The sequence below is a fragment of the Oryctolagus cuniculus genome, chromosome 12 (genome assembly GCF_051225735.1).
Source record: "Oryctolagus cuniculus isolate XC-2025 breed Fujian yellow rabbit chromosome 12, ASM5122573v1, whole genome shotgun sequence".
Lineage (NCBI taxonomy): Eukaryota > Metazoa > Chordata > Mammalia > Lagomorpha > Leporidae > Oryctolagus > Oryctolagus cuniculus.
Window position 1 is genome coordinate 61,567,163 of NC_142878.1, and position 19,652 is coordinate 61,586,814.

At 43.0% G+C, this 19,652-nt stretch overlaps 1 protein-coding gene across 1 annotated transcript in view; it reads right to left on the reverse strand.

Annotated features, from left to right (window-relative positions):
* Positions 1–15,680, reverse strand: part of LOC149123075 (uncharacterized) — a 49,720-nt gene extending 34,040 nt beyond the window's left edge. The window contains exon 1 of the mRNA XM_089310040.1: positions 12,274–15,680. Within this exon, the coding sequence (XP_089166166.1) occupies positions 12,274–12,615 (342 nt within the window). The 5' untranslated portion in view covers positions 12,616–15,680. The remainder of the gene's footprint in view (positions 1–12,273) is intronic.
* Positions 15,681–19,652: the final 3,972 nt, after the last annotated feature.

The following is a 19,652-nucleotide window of genomic DNA, read 5'->3' on the forward strand; positions in this document are numbered from 1 at the left end:
TGATGGTTCAAAGAATACATTCATAATAAAAATCTAACAAAATCATAGTTGAAATGTTTTCATTTGTCTTTATTTTTGTTATGTAATTCTGTATGTTATCACTTTTCATCCTCAAATAAGTCTGACGTAGCCTTATCTTCCTCATCTTATTAAGAAGTCAAATTAGACTTGAAGAGGACACAAAAATACTCCCACAACCGCATAAAGGTCACCAGAATCTGAAGCAAATTCTGCCATATTCCAAAGCCTATGCTTTTAGTCCTGATGCAGTTTTGCCTTTCTGTTATAGGAGTTACAGATGGGCTTCATGGAGTATTCATATTGTTCTGTTAAAATGAAATGCTATTGTTTTAAGCTGGAATAATTTAGCTAGGCAATGGTTTATTAATTCCCCCTCCCTTGTGTTGCGTTTCAGGGCCCTCATTCATCCATCTCACTAGATTATATGCTACCCACAGTAAGACATGGGGAGAGCCTTAAAATTGTGAGAATGAATTGTAGAAATACTTCAAGTGATGTTAATGGTGAGCTGATTCAATGGGAAGCATAAAAAATACACTCCGGTGTTGTTCATTTGGCCTAATTGGTGACATGTCCCTGAAGGGATTCTTTTACAAAAGCACCTATATTTCTTATATTACCAATTAAAGCAGTAAAAATAATCTCAAAGAATCCTTGGTATACTGTACTCTTTCTTCATGCCCACCAAACAGTGAGCCATTCACTTCAGTTATTCCACAACACCACAACACTCTTGGAACCAGAGTACGTTTATTATCAGGACTACTGCTTAAACGTGTGAGAGTGATATGGTTAGTGTTCCCTTTTCCTTCAAACATAAAACAATTGATCCTGCTAACCTAGAAGTAATTTCCACCAGCCAAGAGGCTGTGTGCAATTAAGAAGGAAAGGAATTTCAGAATACCTGATTGAAATGATAATTATCTCTAAATGGTAAAATGTTAAGGCTTGCTTTGGTTTCCATCACATCTAACAACTGTGTTGCCAAATTGCAAGATTTCAATTTAAATATGTGGGTTTTTTTTTCTTTTAAAAGTGTTTTGTGACACAGATCTTGCAGTTTTTACTTGTCAAACATAAATCTTTTTTTGTGCCCTCCATGTCTTCCTCCATTTTTCCATTATAGGAATAATGTCTCTTCAGCTGCTCCAAATCTGTGAGGGGAGGAATCCATGGAGAAGGAATATTAGCAGTATGTTCACATACTTTGTTGTTCCTTACAGAGGTGATTTTTTGTGTGTGTGTTCCTTCCAGGAAAGGCTAGCAAGCTTAAATTAGTGCCTTTCTTTGGGCGGAGGAAGTCAGTGTCTCCTAAAATTTGAGGAAATGAAGTTTTATGCATTCTTGAGCTGCTGACACTTGAATTTTGTTAAAGTTCCAAAGTAAAATACCTACGGATAGCCTGATACTCCAGCATTCTAAAAAGAAAATGGGAATTTGCGCCATATTGCTTGAATAATAAGATGAGTAATACAATTTCAGAATTCACTGAAGTTTTAGAGCTTCGAGGCACTTCAGGGATTATCTAGAGCAATACCCTCATAAGTGAGGTACAAGGTTTAGGTAAGTCACACAGTGACACAGGCTGTGCTAAACTTGCACATCCAATACCTCAGTGCATCTTTTGTGGGCACCTTGGATTCAGTATGCCCAAAACTGACTTTGTGATTTCCTCCATTCCTCATACTATTTTGTTTCTTCTCTGCCTTTATGGGTAGTGATACCATTGCCATCTTCTTGCCCTAGCCAGAAACACAGTCATCAATTTCTCATTTCTTTCTTTCACTATTTGCAGTGTCCTAAATGACCCTCAGATCTGTCCATGTTCATCTGTCCCCAGTGTCACTATGCTAGTAGCACTCGTTTCACACTATTGACATTGAGAGGCATTAAATGAGTCACTTGGATGTCTCTCTAGGACAAGAGATGGTCTAATTTAAGTACTGGAAGATCAAAGTACAGTATACCACAATAAAGTAGTGATAAGTTGCAATTTTTAGACAAAAATTTTAAGTTGTTAACGGTGGAACTGTGGAATTGAATGATGATGACTTCGAAGAACAGTTCAGGGGCGGGTGCTGTGGTGTAACAGTAAAGCTGCCGCCTACAGTGCTGGCATCCCATATGGGCACCAGTTTGAGTCCTGGCTGCTCCACTTGCAATCCAGCTCTTGCTATGGTCTGGGAAAGCAGTGGAAGATGGCCCAAGTCCTTGGGCCCCTGCACGCACATAGGAGACCTGGAAGAAGCTACTGGCTCCTGGCTTCAGATTGGCCCAGCTCTGGCCTTTGTGGCCAACTGGGGAGTGAACCAGCAGATGGAAGACTTCTTTCTCTCTCTCCCTCCCTCCCTCTCTGCCTCTTTCTCTTTGTGTAACTCTGACTTTCAAATAAATAAATAAATACTAAAAAAAAAAAAAAAGGCAAAGTTAAGCACCTAGGACCAACTAGGGAATTAAGAGTATGGTGAACTATTTAGTGAGAATAGTAGAGGAATGATAAACTTTAAGTAGTTACATTCACTTTTCCTCAAACCCATGTTTTTTTAAAGATGTTATTTATTTGAGAAGTAGAGTTACAGACAGTGAGAGAGGTCTTCCATCCACTGGTTCCCTCCCCAAATGGCTGCAACAGTTGGAGCTGAGCTGATCTGAAGCCAGGAGTCAGAAGCTGCTTCTGGGTCTCCCACACCGTTGCAGGGGCCCAAGGACTTGGGCCATCTTCTACTGCTTTCCCAGGCCATAGCAGAGAGCTGGAGCAGAAGAGGAGCAGCTGAGACTAGAACCAGCACCCCAAACCGTTTAAGTAATGTAAGCTTGTTATCTAGTTAACTGTGGTGGTTTCTGAAAGTGTGGGTAAAAGAGTTCAGTAGATTACTGGAAACGTTTGGAATTTTTTTTTTTTTTTTTTTTTTTGACAGGCAGAGTGGACAGTGAGAGAGACAGAGAGAAAGGTCTTCCTTTGCCATTGGTTCACCCTCCAATGGCCGCCGCGGCTGGCGCACTGCACTGATCCGAAGGCAGGAGCCAGGTGCTTCTGGTCTCCCATGGGGTGCAGGGCCCAAGCACCTGGGCCATCCTCCACTGCACTCCCTGGCCACAGCAGAGAGCTGGCCTGGAAGAGGGGCAACCGGGACAGAATCCGGCGCCCCGACCGGGACTAGAACCCGGTGTGCCGGAGCCGCTAGGCGGAGGATTTTAGCCTATTGAGCCGCAGCGCCGGCCACGTTTGGAATCTTAATGCTGATAGCATTTGAAGTACATCAGTAACTCCATAATCAATTGAGCCTATATTCAAAAGGTTTTTGCAATTGTGTGTTTTTGTTTTTGTTTTTTGCTGAACCCTCAGAAACAGCAGTTTCTTCCCCTTTGATAGGAAACAAATCCAGGCAAGATTGACCATATAAAGATGTTGGGATAGAATGGTTTAGATACAATAGTCAGGGATGGCCGTGTGCATAGCAGGAAAGAACCTCCTAGGTTAAATACAAGCAAGTGCAAAGGCTCTGATTAGAAGGGAGCTTGGCTTGTTGGTGCATCAGCAGGAAAGGTAGTAGGAACCAAGGGGCTGAATGAGGCAGAGATGGAGATGGCAGGTGCCAGGTCTGTGGGAACTTGCAGGTCAGGATAAAATCAGATTTTACTGGGAGAGTGAAATCCAATGGGAGGTTTTGAACAGTGAATTTTGTTGTTTCATACTCATGTTTATCATTTTTTAAATTTTTATATAAAAACATTTCATGTATTTAATAAGTATAATTCTAAGACAATAACCATGCTTCCCTCCCTCCCTCAGCTCCCCTCCTTCTTTCCTTTTTTGGTTTAATTTTTGTGGAAAACATATTTTCAGTCCATTCTATAATCACAGGCTTAATGCACTACTAATCATAATATTCAACAAGTAAAAAGTAGGAAGACCACAGTTCCACAGGAGTGGAGTTTCACAGGAGTATAAACAAGGGCTAAAAACAACAATCCAATCACAAAATGTCCAGTCCATTCCTATATATTGATTTGTATTCTATAGTAACTATCACATTTCAGAGAAAACATGGTATTTGTCTCTTTGGGACTGGCTTATTTCACTAAGCATAATGGTTTATAGTTAAATCCATTTTAGAATATTTTAGTTTCTTCGTTTTTAACAGATTCAGTATAGTCCATAGATACAATTCTAAGAATATGATTTTCCCTTCATCCCTTTTTCTTCCTCTCGTCCTGTCACCTCCTGCTTTTGAGATCTGGCTGTTAAGTGACCTTTGTGTATTTTTTTCTAAAAACAGAAGCCCTGATACTGTTTTCAGATCTTGTTAGGCTAGTGAGATGTTACCTCAGGCTTTGTCCTAATCATTAACACTGAAATGCTCCCAACAGGACCTCCCGCTACCCATGTATTTCTAAATATAAGGGAATGTGTTTTTTAGAACCCACCTCACTGAACTGCTTAACAATTTATTTTAAAAATTCTGACATAAAAATTTTATATATTTATATGGTACTATGTGATGTTACATTCATATTTGCACTGTGAAATATCCAATCCAGGTAACTATATTTATCCTTTCAAACATTTAACATTTCCTGTGGTAAAAGCATCCCAAATGCTATCTTCTAGGTTTCCTTATCCTGCTGTTTCACAGAGCCCCAGAACCTTTTACTCCTATTTAGCTATGACCTAGTACCTGTCAGCCTTTCCTAATCCTCCCCTTTCCATTTCCTTCCTCAGCCTCTGGTAACCACTATTGTATTTAACCTCTATGAATTCATTTCTTTTCTTAGACTCCACATGAGTGACTCGTGATGTTTGTGTTTCTGCACTTGGCTTTTTTGACTTAGCATAATATTTCATCCGTGCTAGTGCAAGTGACGGGGTCTCATCACTACTTAGGGCTGCATAGTACTCTATTGTGCATACGTATCATTTTCTTTATCCATTCATTTTTTGATGGACACTTAGTTTGTTTCCATTCCCTGACTATTTTTGAGTAGTGGTGTAATAAACATGGGAGTGCAAATGACTCTTCAACAAATTGACTTCATTTCCCTTGACTATGTACTCAGAAGTTGGATTGCTGGATCATATGATAGTTCTAGTTTTAATTTTTTAAGGAGCATCCGCACTGTCTTCCACAATGGTTGTACTAATTTACATTCCCACTAATAGTGGACAAGTGTTCCCTTTGTATACTTGGCAGTACTTGTTACCTTTTGTATTTTTGTTAGTAGGCCATCTTGAGTGAGGTGGCATCTCATTGTGGTTTTGATTTCCATATACCTGGTGATTAGTGATGTTGAGCAATTTTTCATGTACCTGTTGGAAATTGTGTCTTCCTTTAAGAAGTTTTAGTTTTATACCTACTGCCCATGTCCTCCCCCCACCCCCAAGGATTTACTTATTTATTTGAAAGAGTACAAGAGAGAGGGAGAGAGCGAGATCTTCTATCTACTGATTATTTCCCAGGTGGCAGCATGCGGGTAGCAGGGGCCCAAACACTTAGGTCATCTGCTGCTGCTTTTCCCAGGCCCTCTTTAGGGAGCTGGATCCAAAGTGGAGCCACTGTAACACAAACCATTATCTATATGAGACGCCAGCATCACAGGTGGTGCTTTACCCACGAGGCTGGCCTCCCTGCCCATGGTTTTTGTTTTTGTTTTTCTCAATTGTTAAAAATGGTTTATTTTTTAAAAACCATTAAGGCAAAACTGTACCCTGAAACTAACTCGTTACATTCATCAGTCTTACAATAGGACATTCCAAACCTATACATTCCCAGTAAATTTCCAGGAATTGATACAGATGCCTGTTCATGTTTTAATTGGATTGTTGTTTTGTTTTTGTGTTCCCTGTTGAGCTGCTTGTGTGTTTTGTTTTGTTTGTTTGTTTTTTTGACAGGCAGCGTGGATAGTGAGACAGACAGAGAGAAAGGTCTTCCTTTGCCATTGGTTCACCCTCCAATGGCCGCCGCGGCCGGCGCACCGCACTGATCCGATGGCAGGAGCCAGGTGCTTCTCCTGGTCTCCCATGGGGTGCAGGGCCCAAGCACTTGGGCCATCCTCCACTGCACTCCCTGGCCACAGCAGAGAGCTGGCCTGGAAGAGGGGCAACCGGGACAGAATCCGTGCCCTGACCGGGACTAGAACCTGGTGTGCCGGCGCTGCAAGGCGGAGGATTAGCCTAGTGAGCTGCGGCGCCAGCCGCTTGTGTTCTTTTAAGTCTGGATATTAACCTTTTGTCAGATGGAGAGCTTGCAAATATTTTCTCCTTTTCTGTTGGTTATCTCTTTGCTGTTTTGATTGTTTCCTTTGCTGTGCAAAACTTTGGTGAAATCCATTCTGTGAAGCTTCGACACATTCTTCACTAGCCTTCCTTGACACAATACTGTCTTGGTTTCCTCCTGTTTCACTGGTCACCCTGATCTTATTTGCTGGATCCTATTTCCTATCTACTCATTTAAGAATTCCTTGGGTATAGTAATGGATTCTCTTCTAGCAATACTGTCCTCATAGATGTTCTCAATTATTGTCATAGTAAATGTCATACATATTCTGGTGGTATTCCACATTTAGAGCTACTTGACATCTATACTCAAATTTCCCGTAGCCACAGCACCGGTCCCAGGTACTTCAATTTTTTAGTAAAGTGAAAATCAAACTTTTATTTTATATTTTTTTAAAAAATTTATAGAAAGCTTTTATTTAATAAATATAAATTTACTAAGTACAACTTTTGGATTATAACTGTTCTTCCCCTCATACCTGCCCTCCTGTCCCCAAACCATCCCACCTCCTACTCCCTCTCCCATCCCATTCTTTATTAAGATTCATTTTCAATTATCTTTATATACAGAAGATCAACTCTATACTAAGTAAAGATTTTAACAGTTTGCACGCACACAGACATACAAAGTGTAAAGTACTGTTTGAAGACTAGTTTTACTGTTAATTCTCATATTATAACACGTTAAGGACAGAGGTCCTACATGGGGAGCAAGTACAAAGTGACTTCTGTTGTTGATTTAACAGTTAACACTCTTATTTATGATGTCAGTGATCACCCAGGGCTCTTGTCATGGGCTGCCGAGGCTATGGAAGCCTCTTGAGTTCACAAACTCCAACCTTATTTAGACACAGCCATAATTAAATTGGAAGTTCTCTCCTTTCAGAGAAAGGTACCTCCTTCTTTGATGGCCCCTTCTTTCCACTGGGTTCTCACACAGATCTTTCATTTAGGTCAGAAAATCAAACTCTTTATTCCCCCCCCAAACCTACTCCATTTCCAGACTGCTCCATTTTAAGAAATGATCATAATTCACTCAGTTGCTCCAAGAGGTGGTCTTTTGCCTCATGTTTCAAATTAAGACATTTAGGGGCCAGCGCTGTGGTGCAGCAAGTTAACACCCTGGCCTGAAGCGCCAGCATCCCTTGTGGGCACCAGTTCTAGTCCCGGATGCTCCTCTTCCAATCCAGCTCTCTGCTGTAGCCTGGGAGGGCAGTAGAAGATGGCCCAAGTCTTGGGGCCCCTGCACCCGCCTGGGATACCCGGAAGAAGCTCCTGGCTCCTGGCTTCGGATCGGCGCAGCTCCGGCCGTTGCAGCCATCTGAGAAGTGAACCAGCGGATGGAAGACCTCTCTCTCTATCTCTACCTCTCTACGGAACTCTGTCTTTCAAATAAATAAAATAAATCTTAAAAAAGGCATTTAAAATCTGAATAGTACTTATTATTAGCAATGCTACCATTTCAGCCCAAGGTTCAGCTATATTGCCTACACTAATGTAACAGCTTCCATACTTTTACCCTTAGGTCTTTTATGTTTAGAATGCTCCATTATCATACTCATTGAATATTTGTCCTTTCTATCATTACAGTTTCAGCATTAGTTGTTACTGCATTTTTTTCTTAACAATTTCCCTCATCTAGTTCCTTTCCTTCCTACTTGTTCTTGGTACACTTGTAATGAAGAAAGAAAACTTAACATTGATTGGATGGCTGTTAGGTAGAAGACACTATGTTCAATGTATTCACAAATATTATTTAATTATTCAGTAAGTTTGTGAAGCAAGTAGGACTTATTTCTTCCATTTCACAAATAAGGAAACAGAGCATATCGAAATTAAGAAACTTAATTACACTCTTTAAGTGTTAAAGCTACAATTTAAACCCTGGACTTTCCGACTCCCACACTTTCTGGCTTCCATTATGACTATATGGGGTATCTTCATTATCCTCTTAAGTCCCTGATCAATCCTCTGCTTTTGTTGCCATTTTTTTTCTTTTTTAAAGATTTATTTATTTGAAAGAGAGAGAGAGAAAGAGAAGTCTTCCATCCGCTGGTTCACTCCCTAGATGGGCGCAACGGCCAGAGATGTGCTGATCCGAAGCCAGGAGCCAGGAGCTTCTTCCGGGTCTCCCACATGGGTGCATGGGCCCAAAAACTTGGGCCATCCTCCACTGCCCTCCCGGGCCACAGCAGAGAGCTGGACTGGAAGAGGGGCAGCCGGGACTAGAACCTGGCACCCATGTGGGATGCCGGTGCCACAGGCGGAGGATTAACCAAGTGAGCCATGATGCCGGCCCCAAGACTCACTTCTTAATGAATTAATAACCTCAGTTTCTTCTACTTATATACATAATGGACTTCAGAGCTGGATCGGAAGAGGAGCACCCGGGACTAGAACCAGTGCCCATATGGATGCTGGCGCTTCAGGCCAGGGCTTTAACCTGCTGCACCACAGCACCAGCCCCTTGTTTCCATTTCTTTATCACTTTTGCTAAATCATCATCATTAATTTTTTACCCCCTTCAGCTTCTTGCCTCAGTGTTTTCTCATTTTTCTGCTTTTTCTCCTGTACCCACTGACTTATCTTACCCACAAATGACAAGTAATACTAAATTTTCTAAGGACAGCCTGTGGGATTAGATTCATAATATCTATCAATATGAAACCACTTAAAGGTATTGTCTGTCCTTTGAAAATTTAAAAAGAAACTTACTAGAAGATCATGGCGAGCCTTTGTAACCCACTTCTGAAGCGTACTGTGCTTAGCATGTGCTGACACTTAGCCATTACTTCCTGTGGTTCATCTGCCACTGATTAAAGTTATCTCTACTTCTGATAGCATAACACAGGTTCAACATTTGGGTATCTGAGAGTAGATCCTCTCATATAAAACTAGTTTTCTTCTTTATAAGTGATATTTTTCTTGAGCTTTTAATTTTCTCTATTTGATTTCTAAAGAAAGCAAACTTAATGGATGAGTGTTTTTAATCATGAATAATTATTTGTTAGTAATAGGTTTATCTAACTCCAAATTCCCTTGTGTCCCAAGAAGTTATCTAATTCAAAGAATTATAAAATAGAATCAAGAACACAGACTCTAGGGAAAAAATGATGTTCAAAACGTAAGACCACCCTTGGACCACTGAACTTTCTCAAGCAAGAAAGAGGCCTACAAAGGCATACTTCAGATGCGGTTGTGGAGGATGATAAAAAAGGAATAACCTCCTAAAATAGGCTAAGTAGTGGTCCCCAAACATAACGGGTCTTAGTCTCTGAAACCTGTAACAGTTTTCAGGAAATAGTTTTGACAAATCTGATTAAGGGTCTTAGATGGGAAGTTTATCATGGATTATCCAGGTGGACCCTCAGTATAATCACAAAACAGGGAGAGAGCAAGACACACACACACACACACACACACACAGGAGATAAACACATGAGAAAGCAACATAAAGACCTAACTAGAGATTGGAAGATGCTAGCCTTGAGGACTGGAAGGATGTAGCCACAAACCAAGGAATGCTGGTGTCCATCAGAAGCTGGGTGGGGTAAAGAACAGATTCTTCACTATCTAGAGTCTCCAGTGGCAAAGTAGCCTGTTGATAACTTTATTTCAGTCAAGTGCTTCTACTTTCATATTTCTGGCCTGTACCAATGGTGATTTAGAATGTGGCAATTTGTTACAATAGCCACAGAAGTCAGAACATTGGGCCACAGAGAACAACGGAGAGGGTAATTTTTCTCAGTAGAATCAGAATCTGTACAGAATAGGAAACTACCTTGTTGTAGCCTAAGTGGAATTTTAAAGTTGGTATGGAATATTGATCACTTTATACCTACTATGCCTCTTTGTTTTGAATAAGAACCTAAGTAATTATGTTTTTGCTTCATCATTGTATATTAGATATGTTAGAGGAGGAGGCAAGTGAGGCTCATATGTCTGTGGAGAACCATCTAGGAAAAGAAATAACACTGATGAGTTGGAGATCCAGGACAGCAAGCTGTGAACAAGATAGCACTTGAGGTTGTCTTCCTTGAAATTGATTATGTTCTCTGTGTGGCGCTAAAGAAAAATTATTCAGACACGTGTTAAAATGGCTAGGCAGACATTTTTTTCAGAACTATTGCGGTAAGTGTAGGGACTAAAGCAGAGAGGGTATTGCAATAGGGAAGAGAGTTTGGGTTCAATTCTGAATACAACAAGGACAAATGGGGATTTATAATCAGTGGGTGGGAGACAGTGGATGGAAAATTAAGTGGAAACATCAAGGATAAGAAGGATTCTAGCTAAACCAACTTGACAGAATTCTTGCTATAAGGAGGCTAAAAGGATGAAAAATCAGGAGTGGGGCATGAGAAATTTGATCAGATTTCAAGGATGGAAAATTTTTACTAACCTGACCCAAGAGAATTCTTGCTAAAACTGGACAAGTCCCAAAGAGTGTTCAATGTATAAGAAAGATCAAATGAATAATCAGTGGCCCAATTAAGGCAGATACTATTGTGCTTTTCCAGTGTCCGTGTGCTTTTCTCTATCCCCAAGCTTCTCCTGGGGATAGGTTTAAAGTCACATGACTTCTTCTAGCCAATGTAATTCAAGGGGTAGTTGTAACATATATCGTGTTTGGGGCAAGGTAGGTAAGAACCAGTGTGCCTTTGTATCTCTGCCTAAACAGCAGAGATCTTGGATGTCATGCTTAGCTGTTAGAACTACAGGGCAAAGAAGGACAACTTGAACTTGGTTGGACTTTGAGTAAGAAATAAATCCCTTTTTAATGTTAAGCCCATGGTACTTTGGATATTTGTTGTTTTCTGTTTTAGCAACATGAGCTACCACTATCCAAATATAAATGATAATAAGCACTGTCCTCAGATGTGGGGAGCAGCTCGGACTAGACTAAGTTACTGGAATTAAGACTTATTCTATGCATCTGCTCTCCTCTGTGGGGAGCAGCCCGGACTAGACTGAGTTACTGGAATTAAGACTTATTCTATGCATCTGCTCTCCCACAATATGGCGCTGGGAGAGGAGAAAACAGCTTCTACCCAGCTGCCTCCAGTTCAACCAATAAACAGCAGGACCTGCTCCTGATTGGAGGAGAGCAGCGTACTCGGCGTGTGGGCAGCCGAGTTGGGATTGGCAGAGGAGGACTATAAAGGAGGAGAGAGACGGCATGCACCAGGAACGTCTATGGGGAACATCTAAGGGAACCCGTGCAGCCCCCGAGAAGAGCCGGCCGGCGGTGTGCCGCTCCCCTGCGGAAGTGGGGAATGCGGCCAGGGGGAACTGCCCTTCCACGGAGGTGGAAGGGATAGTAGCCAACCCGGGAAGAACCAGCAGCAAACCCGGGGAGGGCCGAGCAGACAGAAAGAACAGCGCAGGGTTCAGTGTCGTTCCCCCACGAAGAGGGGGAGCGACATAATGGTGCCGTGACTCGGATATGAAGCCTAGGCAGGGTCCTGTGTCGTTCCTCCACGAAGAGGGGGAGCGACATAATGGTGCCGTGACTCGGATAGGAAACCTAGCTTGGATAGAAAACCTAGCACAGATAGGAAACCTAAGAGGGAAGAAACGGGAAGAAGTGGAAAATACCGGAGAGAGAGACTAGCAAAGAGCCTAGGTGCCGGAAGAAGCTATTGAAAGCCTAGGCATAGACTCGGATATGGACTGTGGGAAAGAAGTTAGGATTTAAAGCGAAAGTGAAAGCTTTCATAGACTCGGATGCGGACTATGGCGGGGAAGCTAGGAGATTGAAAGCGAAAGTGAAACCTTGAGGAGGCTTGGACTCGGATACGGACTGTGGGAAAGAAGTTAGGATTTAAAGTGAGAGCAAGAAGAAACTTAGACTCAGATACGGACTGCAGGTTGAAAGTGAAAGTGAAACCTATAAGAAACTTAGATTTGGATACGGACTGTGGGGAGAGGCCAGGAGAAATGAGAGGAATATTGTTGGAAGAAAACTTAAGGAAACATACCGGGTAGAGAAAGATGTTGGGGAGGATGAAGCCGCGAGTGCAGGCCGAGGCGGAGACATAAGCCACCTTGGAATTCTTCAAGTCACCCCGGGGAGCAAGAGGCGAAGATCTGGAACCAGAGGCAGAGACGTGGGCCGCCAGGATTCGCCAGGTTAGTCCGGGGAACTTGGACTGAATGCCGGTGGTGGCGGAAACATTCGCGGAAGCCGCCGCGTGCAGAGAGCACGGGGCATTGGCGCGAGGCCGTGGTGCGGGCGCGAAGTGCGTGGAGACTGCGGAGCGTGCGCGCAGAGCCGGGAACCCGCCGGCGGGGCGAGGCGCCAGGAAGCCGCGCAGAGCCATGAAGCTGCCGCGGGGCGAGGCGCCGGGAAGCCGCGCAAAGCCGGGAAGCCGCGCAGATCGGAGAAGCGCGGGCTGAAGCGGCTCAGAGCCGGGAAGCCGCCGAGAAGCAGTCTCGGGGCGGGCGCCGGGAAGCTGCGGGGATAAGAGAAACAGAAGTTTAGAAGTAAAAGAGAAATAGGAATGCTGGAAGATAGAAGTAAAATGGGAGAAATAGGAATGCCCGGAGATAGAGAAATAGAGAAATAGAAAGGCTTCCCCACAACATGGCAATTAGAAAGCTTGGATTCGGTCTGCCCGATAAGTGAGGCGATGAGCACCTGCGGCGGCTAGCAGCTTATGCGCCGCAGGTCACCGAAGACAGGCACGAATTAACATCAGTAAGGCCTCCCCACAATACAATTAGGAGGCTTGGATTCGGTCTGCCTGATTAGGCGATAAGCACCAGCAGGCAGCTCGACCAGAGTATGAGCTGCAGGTCACCGAAGATAGGCACGAACCAACACTAATAAGTCTCCCCCACAATACGGCAATGAGAAGGCTTGGATTCGGTTTGCCTGACAGGGCTTGTAAGCCCCTGCAGGCTCGACCAGAGCATGCGCTGCAGGGCACCGAACACAGGCACGCATCAGCGCCTAAAAACCTCCTCACAACATGGCGAAGAGAGGACCCGGATTCGGTTTGCCTCATTGATAGGACTTGTAAGAACCTGTGGCAACTCTAGCAAGTAGAGCAGAGTGTGTGCTGCGGGACACCGAAGACAGGCGCGTATCAACGCCAAAAAATAAAAAGAAAGGGGGATCTGTGGGGAGCAGCTCGGACTAGACTAAGTTACTGGAATTAAGACTTATTCTATGCATCTGCTCTCCTCTGTGGGGAGCAGCCCGGACTAGACTGAGTTACTGGAATTAAGACTTATTCTATGCATCTGCTCTCCCACAATATGGCGCTGGGAGAGGAGAAAACAGCTTCTACCCAGCTGCCTCCAGTTCAACCAATAAACAGCAGGACCTGCTCCTGATTGGAGGAGAGCAGCGTACTCGGCGTGTGGGCAGCCGAGTTGGGATTGGCAGAGGAGGACTATAAAGGAGGAGAGAGACGGCATGCACCAGGAACGTCTATGGGGAACATCTAAGGGAACCCGTGCAGCCCCCGAGAAGAGCCGGCCGGCGGTGTGCCGCTCCCCTGCGGAAGTGGGGAATGCGGCCAGGGGGAACTGCCCTTCCACGGAGGTGGAAGGGATAGTAGCCAACCCGGGAAGAACCAGCAGCAAACCCGGGGAGGGCCGAGCAGACAGAAAGAACAGCGCAGGGTTCAGTGTTGCTCCTCCACGAAGAGGGGGAGCGACACTCAGATATCTTAGAATATTGATTTGGCTTTAGACAGTGAAAGCGAATTAGAAACGGAATCTTTTTATTTGTACAGTTTGGATTTCTAGGCCCTTAATCTATACCCATTACCACTAACTAAATTCTAAACCGTAAAGAGGATCTATCCGAAGAAACAGAAGTTTGCTCGCTTTCTTAGGTTGTTTATATGATTTTTGTCTGACTGTGGGTACAGGGAATACAAGGGCAGGATTATGAGACTGAGATTCTAAGTTTACTACTGGATTGCCAGTGCCAGCCTCCGGAGATGAGTGAAAAATAAGCAAACATGATATTATAATGATTTGTATGTCATGCCAGAAGGTTTAAACTTAACCTGGAGATTGGAAAAACTCATTAAACAGTGCAATGTGTGCACATGTCATAATAAAATTTACATTTTAAATGACTTATCAAAGAGTTCAGCAAATATTTATTGAGGACCTATGTGTCCAGACAAGTTGCCTGCTTTCACAACACTTAAATTCTAGATGGAGGAATAGGTACTCAGTGAACAAGCAAAACTAAATCAGGAAGTTGGAAGTCATAAAAATATTTTTAAAGAACACTGAGTGCTTCCATGGCTATGACAAGCTGATAAGATGACTTTTGAGATGATGTGTGTAAGGAGCCAGCCATATGAAAATTAGAAGGAAATGCATTCCAGGAATAGTCAAGTGTCCTGTAGGGAGACTGGTGGTGCTCGCTCATATCTGACTTGCCACTCTTCTTTGGTATACTGGAGGATTACTCTTCCTCACTATCTTGCCCTTCGGTGGAGTTATGGACAAGCTCTGGAAAATGGGCTATGAGAGGAAGTGATGTGAATAATTTCCAGGTTGATCTAAGACCTGCTCATACCCATTCTCTATCAGAAGAATCACTAAAACCACACAAATGAGGCAGCCTGAATTACTGAGTCTCACAGGAAACTCAGAAAGCTCTGGAGAGCTGTGTGACTGCACTAGGTGCTGTGTGGGATTCAGGGATTGTGAATCACAGTCACATAACCTACTGTCTACTGTCTACTACTGGCTTAGAAGAAGAGTTGCAAGACCAGAATAGGAGCAGTGTGAGCAGGAGAGAGAAGCCAGATTATGTAGGCTTTGTGTACTAAGGTAAGGAGACTTGATTATTGAAAGGAAATAATCAAAAAATGGTGTTTAATAATGTACAATTCTAAAATATTACTCTGGCACCTAAATGGGAAATTGAGTGGGGAGAGGGAGGTAAAACAAAGAACAGGAAGCCTGGTTAGGAACATGTTATAGTATTCCTAAAGTCATTTACATTTGGATCAGGGTATTCATAGTGAAAATGAAAAAGAAGTGGACATAAATATTTTGGAGGAGGCATCAACAGGATTTCTTAATGGATTAAATAGAGTGGGAGGAGGAGATAAGGAAAGAAAATAACCTTTGACGGCACACCGGGTTCTAGTCCCGGTCGGGGCGCCGGATTCTGTCCCGGTTGCCCCTCTTCCAGGCCAGCTCTCTGCTGTGGCCAGGGAGTGCAGTGGAGGATGGCCCAGGTGCTTGGGCCCTGCACCCCATGGGAGACCAGGAAAAGCACCTGGCTCCTGGCTCCTGCCATCGGATCAGCGCGGTGCGCCGGCCGCAGCGCGCCGGCCGCGGCGGCCATTGGAGGGTGAACCAACGGCAAGGGAAGACCTTTCTCTCTCTCTCTCTCTCTCACTGTCCACTCTGCCTGTCAAAAAAAAAAAAAAAAGAAAAGAAAATAACCTTTGATCTCAGGTCCGCAGAGCACGCCTGGGGAGGGAGCAGGTCTTGCTGAGCACGGATAGGGGAATAGCATATCACATTTGAAATGACTATTAGCCGTGCAAGTGGAGATATTGAGCAGGAACCTGAACATGAGTACAGAGTCTTGAGCAATCAGGTTCAGAGAGGTAAAATTGGTCAATAAACAATTTTGCCTTGGTCTTTATTTTTGTGGATCACAAAGGATGGCTAATTATTTAATAAGCTTGAACTAATGAAGACATATGAAGGACCTTCAAAAACTTTGTGGAAAATGGAATTAAAAGATAATATAAGGGCAGGCATTTGGCCTGGTTGTTAAGACACCACTTATAACGCCCACATCCTGTATTTCCGGCTTCCTGCCAGTGCAGACCCTGGGAGGCCACAGATGATGATTCAAGTAGATGGATCCCTGCCACCCTGTGGGAGAGCTGGATTGAATTCTTAGCCTTGGGTCTGGCCCTAGCTTAGCTTCAGCCTGTGGGTACTTGGAGAATGAACCAACAACTGGGAGTCTCTTTCTTGTTCTCTCTCTCTGGCTTGCAGATTCTTGTGTATGTGTGTGTGTGTGTGTGTGTGTGTGTTTCTGTGTGTATGCAAAAGATAATGCAAATTGTCCATGAAATGTTTGAAGTCCCTTCCTCAAAATGTAAAATATGCCTTATTTTCAAACACATTTAGAAAATGTACAAAATTGACTATATGTTGGGCCATAAAATAGCTTTCAATCAGTTTAAAAAGTTTGATCATAGGCAATCTCTGAACCCAATGAAATTGGGAAAAAATAACTAAAAATATATAAGGAATATTAGAAACACTGCTAAATAACTTACGGTTCGTAATAGTGAAAACTTAAGATTACTCAGACCAGAACATAATAAAAATACAGATGTCAGATATCAAAACATGTAAAATGCAGCCAAAGCAGTCCTTAGAAATTTATTGCTTTACATTTCAATACTGAAAAAAAAGGAGTCCTACAATTAGTGGGCATAGGGAGTCAGCGAAAGAATAGCAAAATAAAGTCAAAGAGAGTAAAGGAAGGAAATAAGGTTAGAAATGTTTAAGTTAGAAAACAAACATACAACATAGAAGATCAATAGAACCAAAAATGTTTTTTTTAAGATTTATTTATTTAATTCAGAGTCACAGGAGAGAGGGAGAGACAGAGAAAGAGATCTTTCATCTGCTGGTTCACTTCCCAGATGGCTGCAATGCTAGGGCTGAGCCAAGTGGAAGTCAGGAGCTTCTCCAGGTCTCCCATGTGGGTACAGGGGCCCAAGCACTTGGGCCATTTTCCTCTGCTTTTCCCAGGCCATTAGCAGGGAGTTGGATCAGAAATGAGCAGCCAGGAATCAAACTGGCGCCCATATGGGATGCCAGCACCTCAAGCGGTGGCTTTACTTTTTACACCACAGTGCCAGCCCCCAAAAGTGGTTTTAAAAAGACTGATAAAACTGACAAAACTTTAGTTAAGATGGATCAAATACACAAGGCACAAATACACAAGACCACACTTCTGTGGCCAAAATATATTTCAAAAACAAAGGTGAAATAAAGACTTGTTCAGGTATTTAAAAGCTGAAGGCCTGAGAGCCACATGGCAGTAACCATAAGTTATTGAAGCACAAGAAGTGTTTCAGTAAGAATGAAATGATACCAGGTGGAACTCTGGAGCTAAGCAAAGGAATGAAAGAGTGCTGGAGGTAGGAACGACATGATCAAATAGTCTTTATTCACAGTTCAAGAATCACTATCACCGTGTTACTAAAGTTACATTTATGAATGCATGAAGCTTGTATACCTTAAATAAAAAGTTTCTGGGGGAAAACCAAAAAATATAAAATTAATAAAAATAAACTTCTCTGGTTGAAGATAGGATGGAAATCCTACAGCCTACAAAAAAATGGACTATTTAACCAAATAGAATGTGGCTTCTACCATATGTGGAAAATTTATGACAACAGTAGCATAAAGACTGGGAGGGAACAAATGTAATTATAAGGTTCTTAGACTAGATGTAAAACATTGTAATATCACTTGAAGGTAGACTGATAAATATTTATACTATAAAGTAACCACTAAAATAGCAAAACAGACTTATGCAAAGATTTTCCCTGTCTGTAAATGAGATAGCCTCTTAAATTATTAGACCAGGAAGACTCCATTCCCCTTATTGGACCCCAGAATCTTTTCATAGCAAAAGCTTATTGTGATGTTTATTAAAGACATCAAGCTCTAGATCCTTGGCTAACATCACTACAGGCTAACCAGGTTTAGAATTGACAGTTTTCTTAGACAAGGCTTCTGTCCCCACTAATCTCAGTGAAAGGAAGGAATTCAGCAGAAAAGTTTATGTTCCCGATCCAGAACCGTCCTTTCGTGAACATACGACTTGTCCCTAAAAAGTATAATTTTCCTTTGGGCAAGTACTGAATGGTAGTTAAATGTTGCTTATCCTTTAACTCCAAGAATATTCTCCATTTTTATTTGTATTGTTACTTAGAAGTTCACTGAATATTTGCTGAATGAATGCATGAGTGACTGCACGTCATTTAAAGCCATATGGAAATGGTAGAAATGAATCACAATGATGGAAGGGTTACCCCTACCCCACCACAGTGCTACCCTACCACATTTGGAAGTTGTCTGCTCACAGTTTGTCACATGACTGGGCTGTTTTTACCTTGCTTCCTTTGAGATGCATAGCAGTCTACTACTTCTGTTTTTTTGTTTGTTTGTTTGTTTGTTTATCATGGCCTCAATTCACAAAATCACCTGAATTTGTTTCTAATCACCTTGCTTATCAAATATTACTGCCTATCCTGCACAGATATTTAATGTGCCCAGAGAACCGTCATTCCCCACTTCCAACATGTTAGTTATCCAGTGACAGGCTCCCTACTCTGAAGTTCTGGGCAGATTTTGAAGCACTAAGGAGGAATAGAAAAATACAGTTAAGCAGGGCTGGCACTGTGGCTCAGTGGGTTAATGTACGGCCACCACAAAACACACCAAACGCCGGAGTAAGGGAAATGGTTTATTGGTGGTGAAACCCGACAGACCGGAGGGAAGAGGCAAAGAGGGGAAAAAGAGAGAGAAGGAGAGCATAAAAGAGAAAAATCAAGAGAGAGAGCAAGAGAGCCATGTATTCAGGAACAGGTCCTGTTCAACCTTTGCGGGGATGCTGGCAGGGAAGTAGGAGCAGCGAATCCCTTTGGGGCAGGGGGAGCTGACACTTGTGGTTGGGCCATGTGTTCACCTGGCTTCCAGCAATTGCAGCGGGAGCTAGAGCCTAAGGTGGTGTCTGGGTTGTAGTTTGTGCCATAGATAAGACTGTGCCATTTTACTAACTGTTAAGCCAACACTTGGGCTGCCATATTCCTTATTAGAGTGCCTGCTATGGAGTCCCACTTCTGCCTCCACCATGCTTCCTGTGGTGCACATCCTGGGAGGCAGCAGATGAAGGCCTGGTATTTGGGTTTCTGCCACCCATATAGGAGACCCAGATTGAGTTCAGAACTGACTTCGACCTGGTTCAGCACTGGGTACTGAGAGCATTTGGAGGAGTGAACCAGTGAATATAATTTCCCTCTCTGTCTCTGTGTCTCTGTTATTCTGCATGTCAAAAAAAGAAAAATTTTTAAAGATTTTATTTATTTATTTCAGAGGTAGAGTTACAAACAGAGAGAAGGAGAGACTGAGAGAGAGAGAGGTCTTCCGTCCACTAGTTCACTCCCAAAATGGCCACAATGGCCAGAGCTGAGCCAATCTGAAGCCAGGAGCCAAGAGCTTCTTCTGAATCTCCCATGCAGGTGCAGGGGTCCAAGGGCTTGACCCATCTTTCACTGCTTTCGCAGGCCATAACACAGAGCTGGATCAGAAGTGGGCAGCCAGGACTCGAACTGGC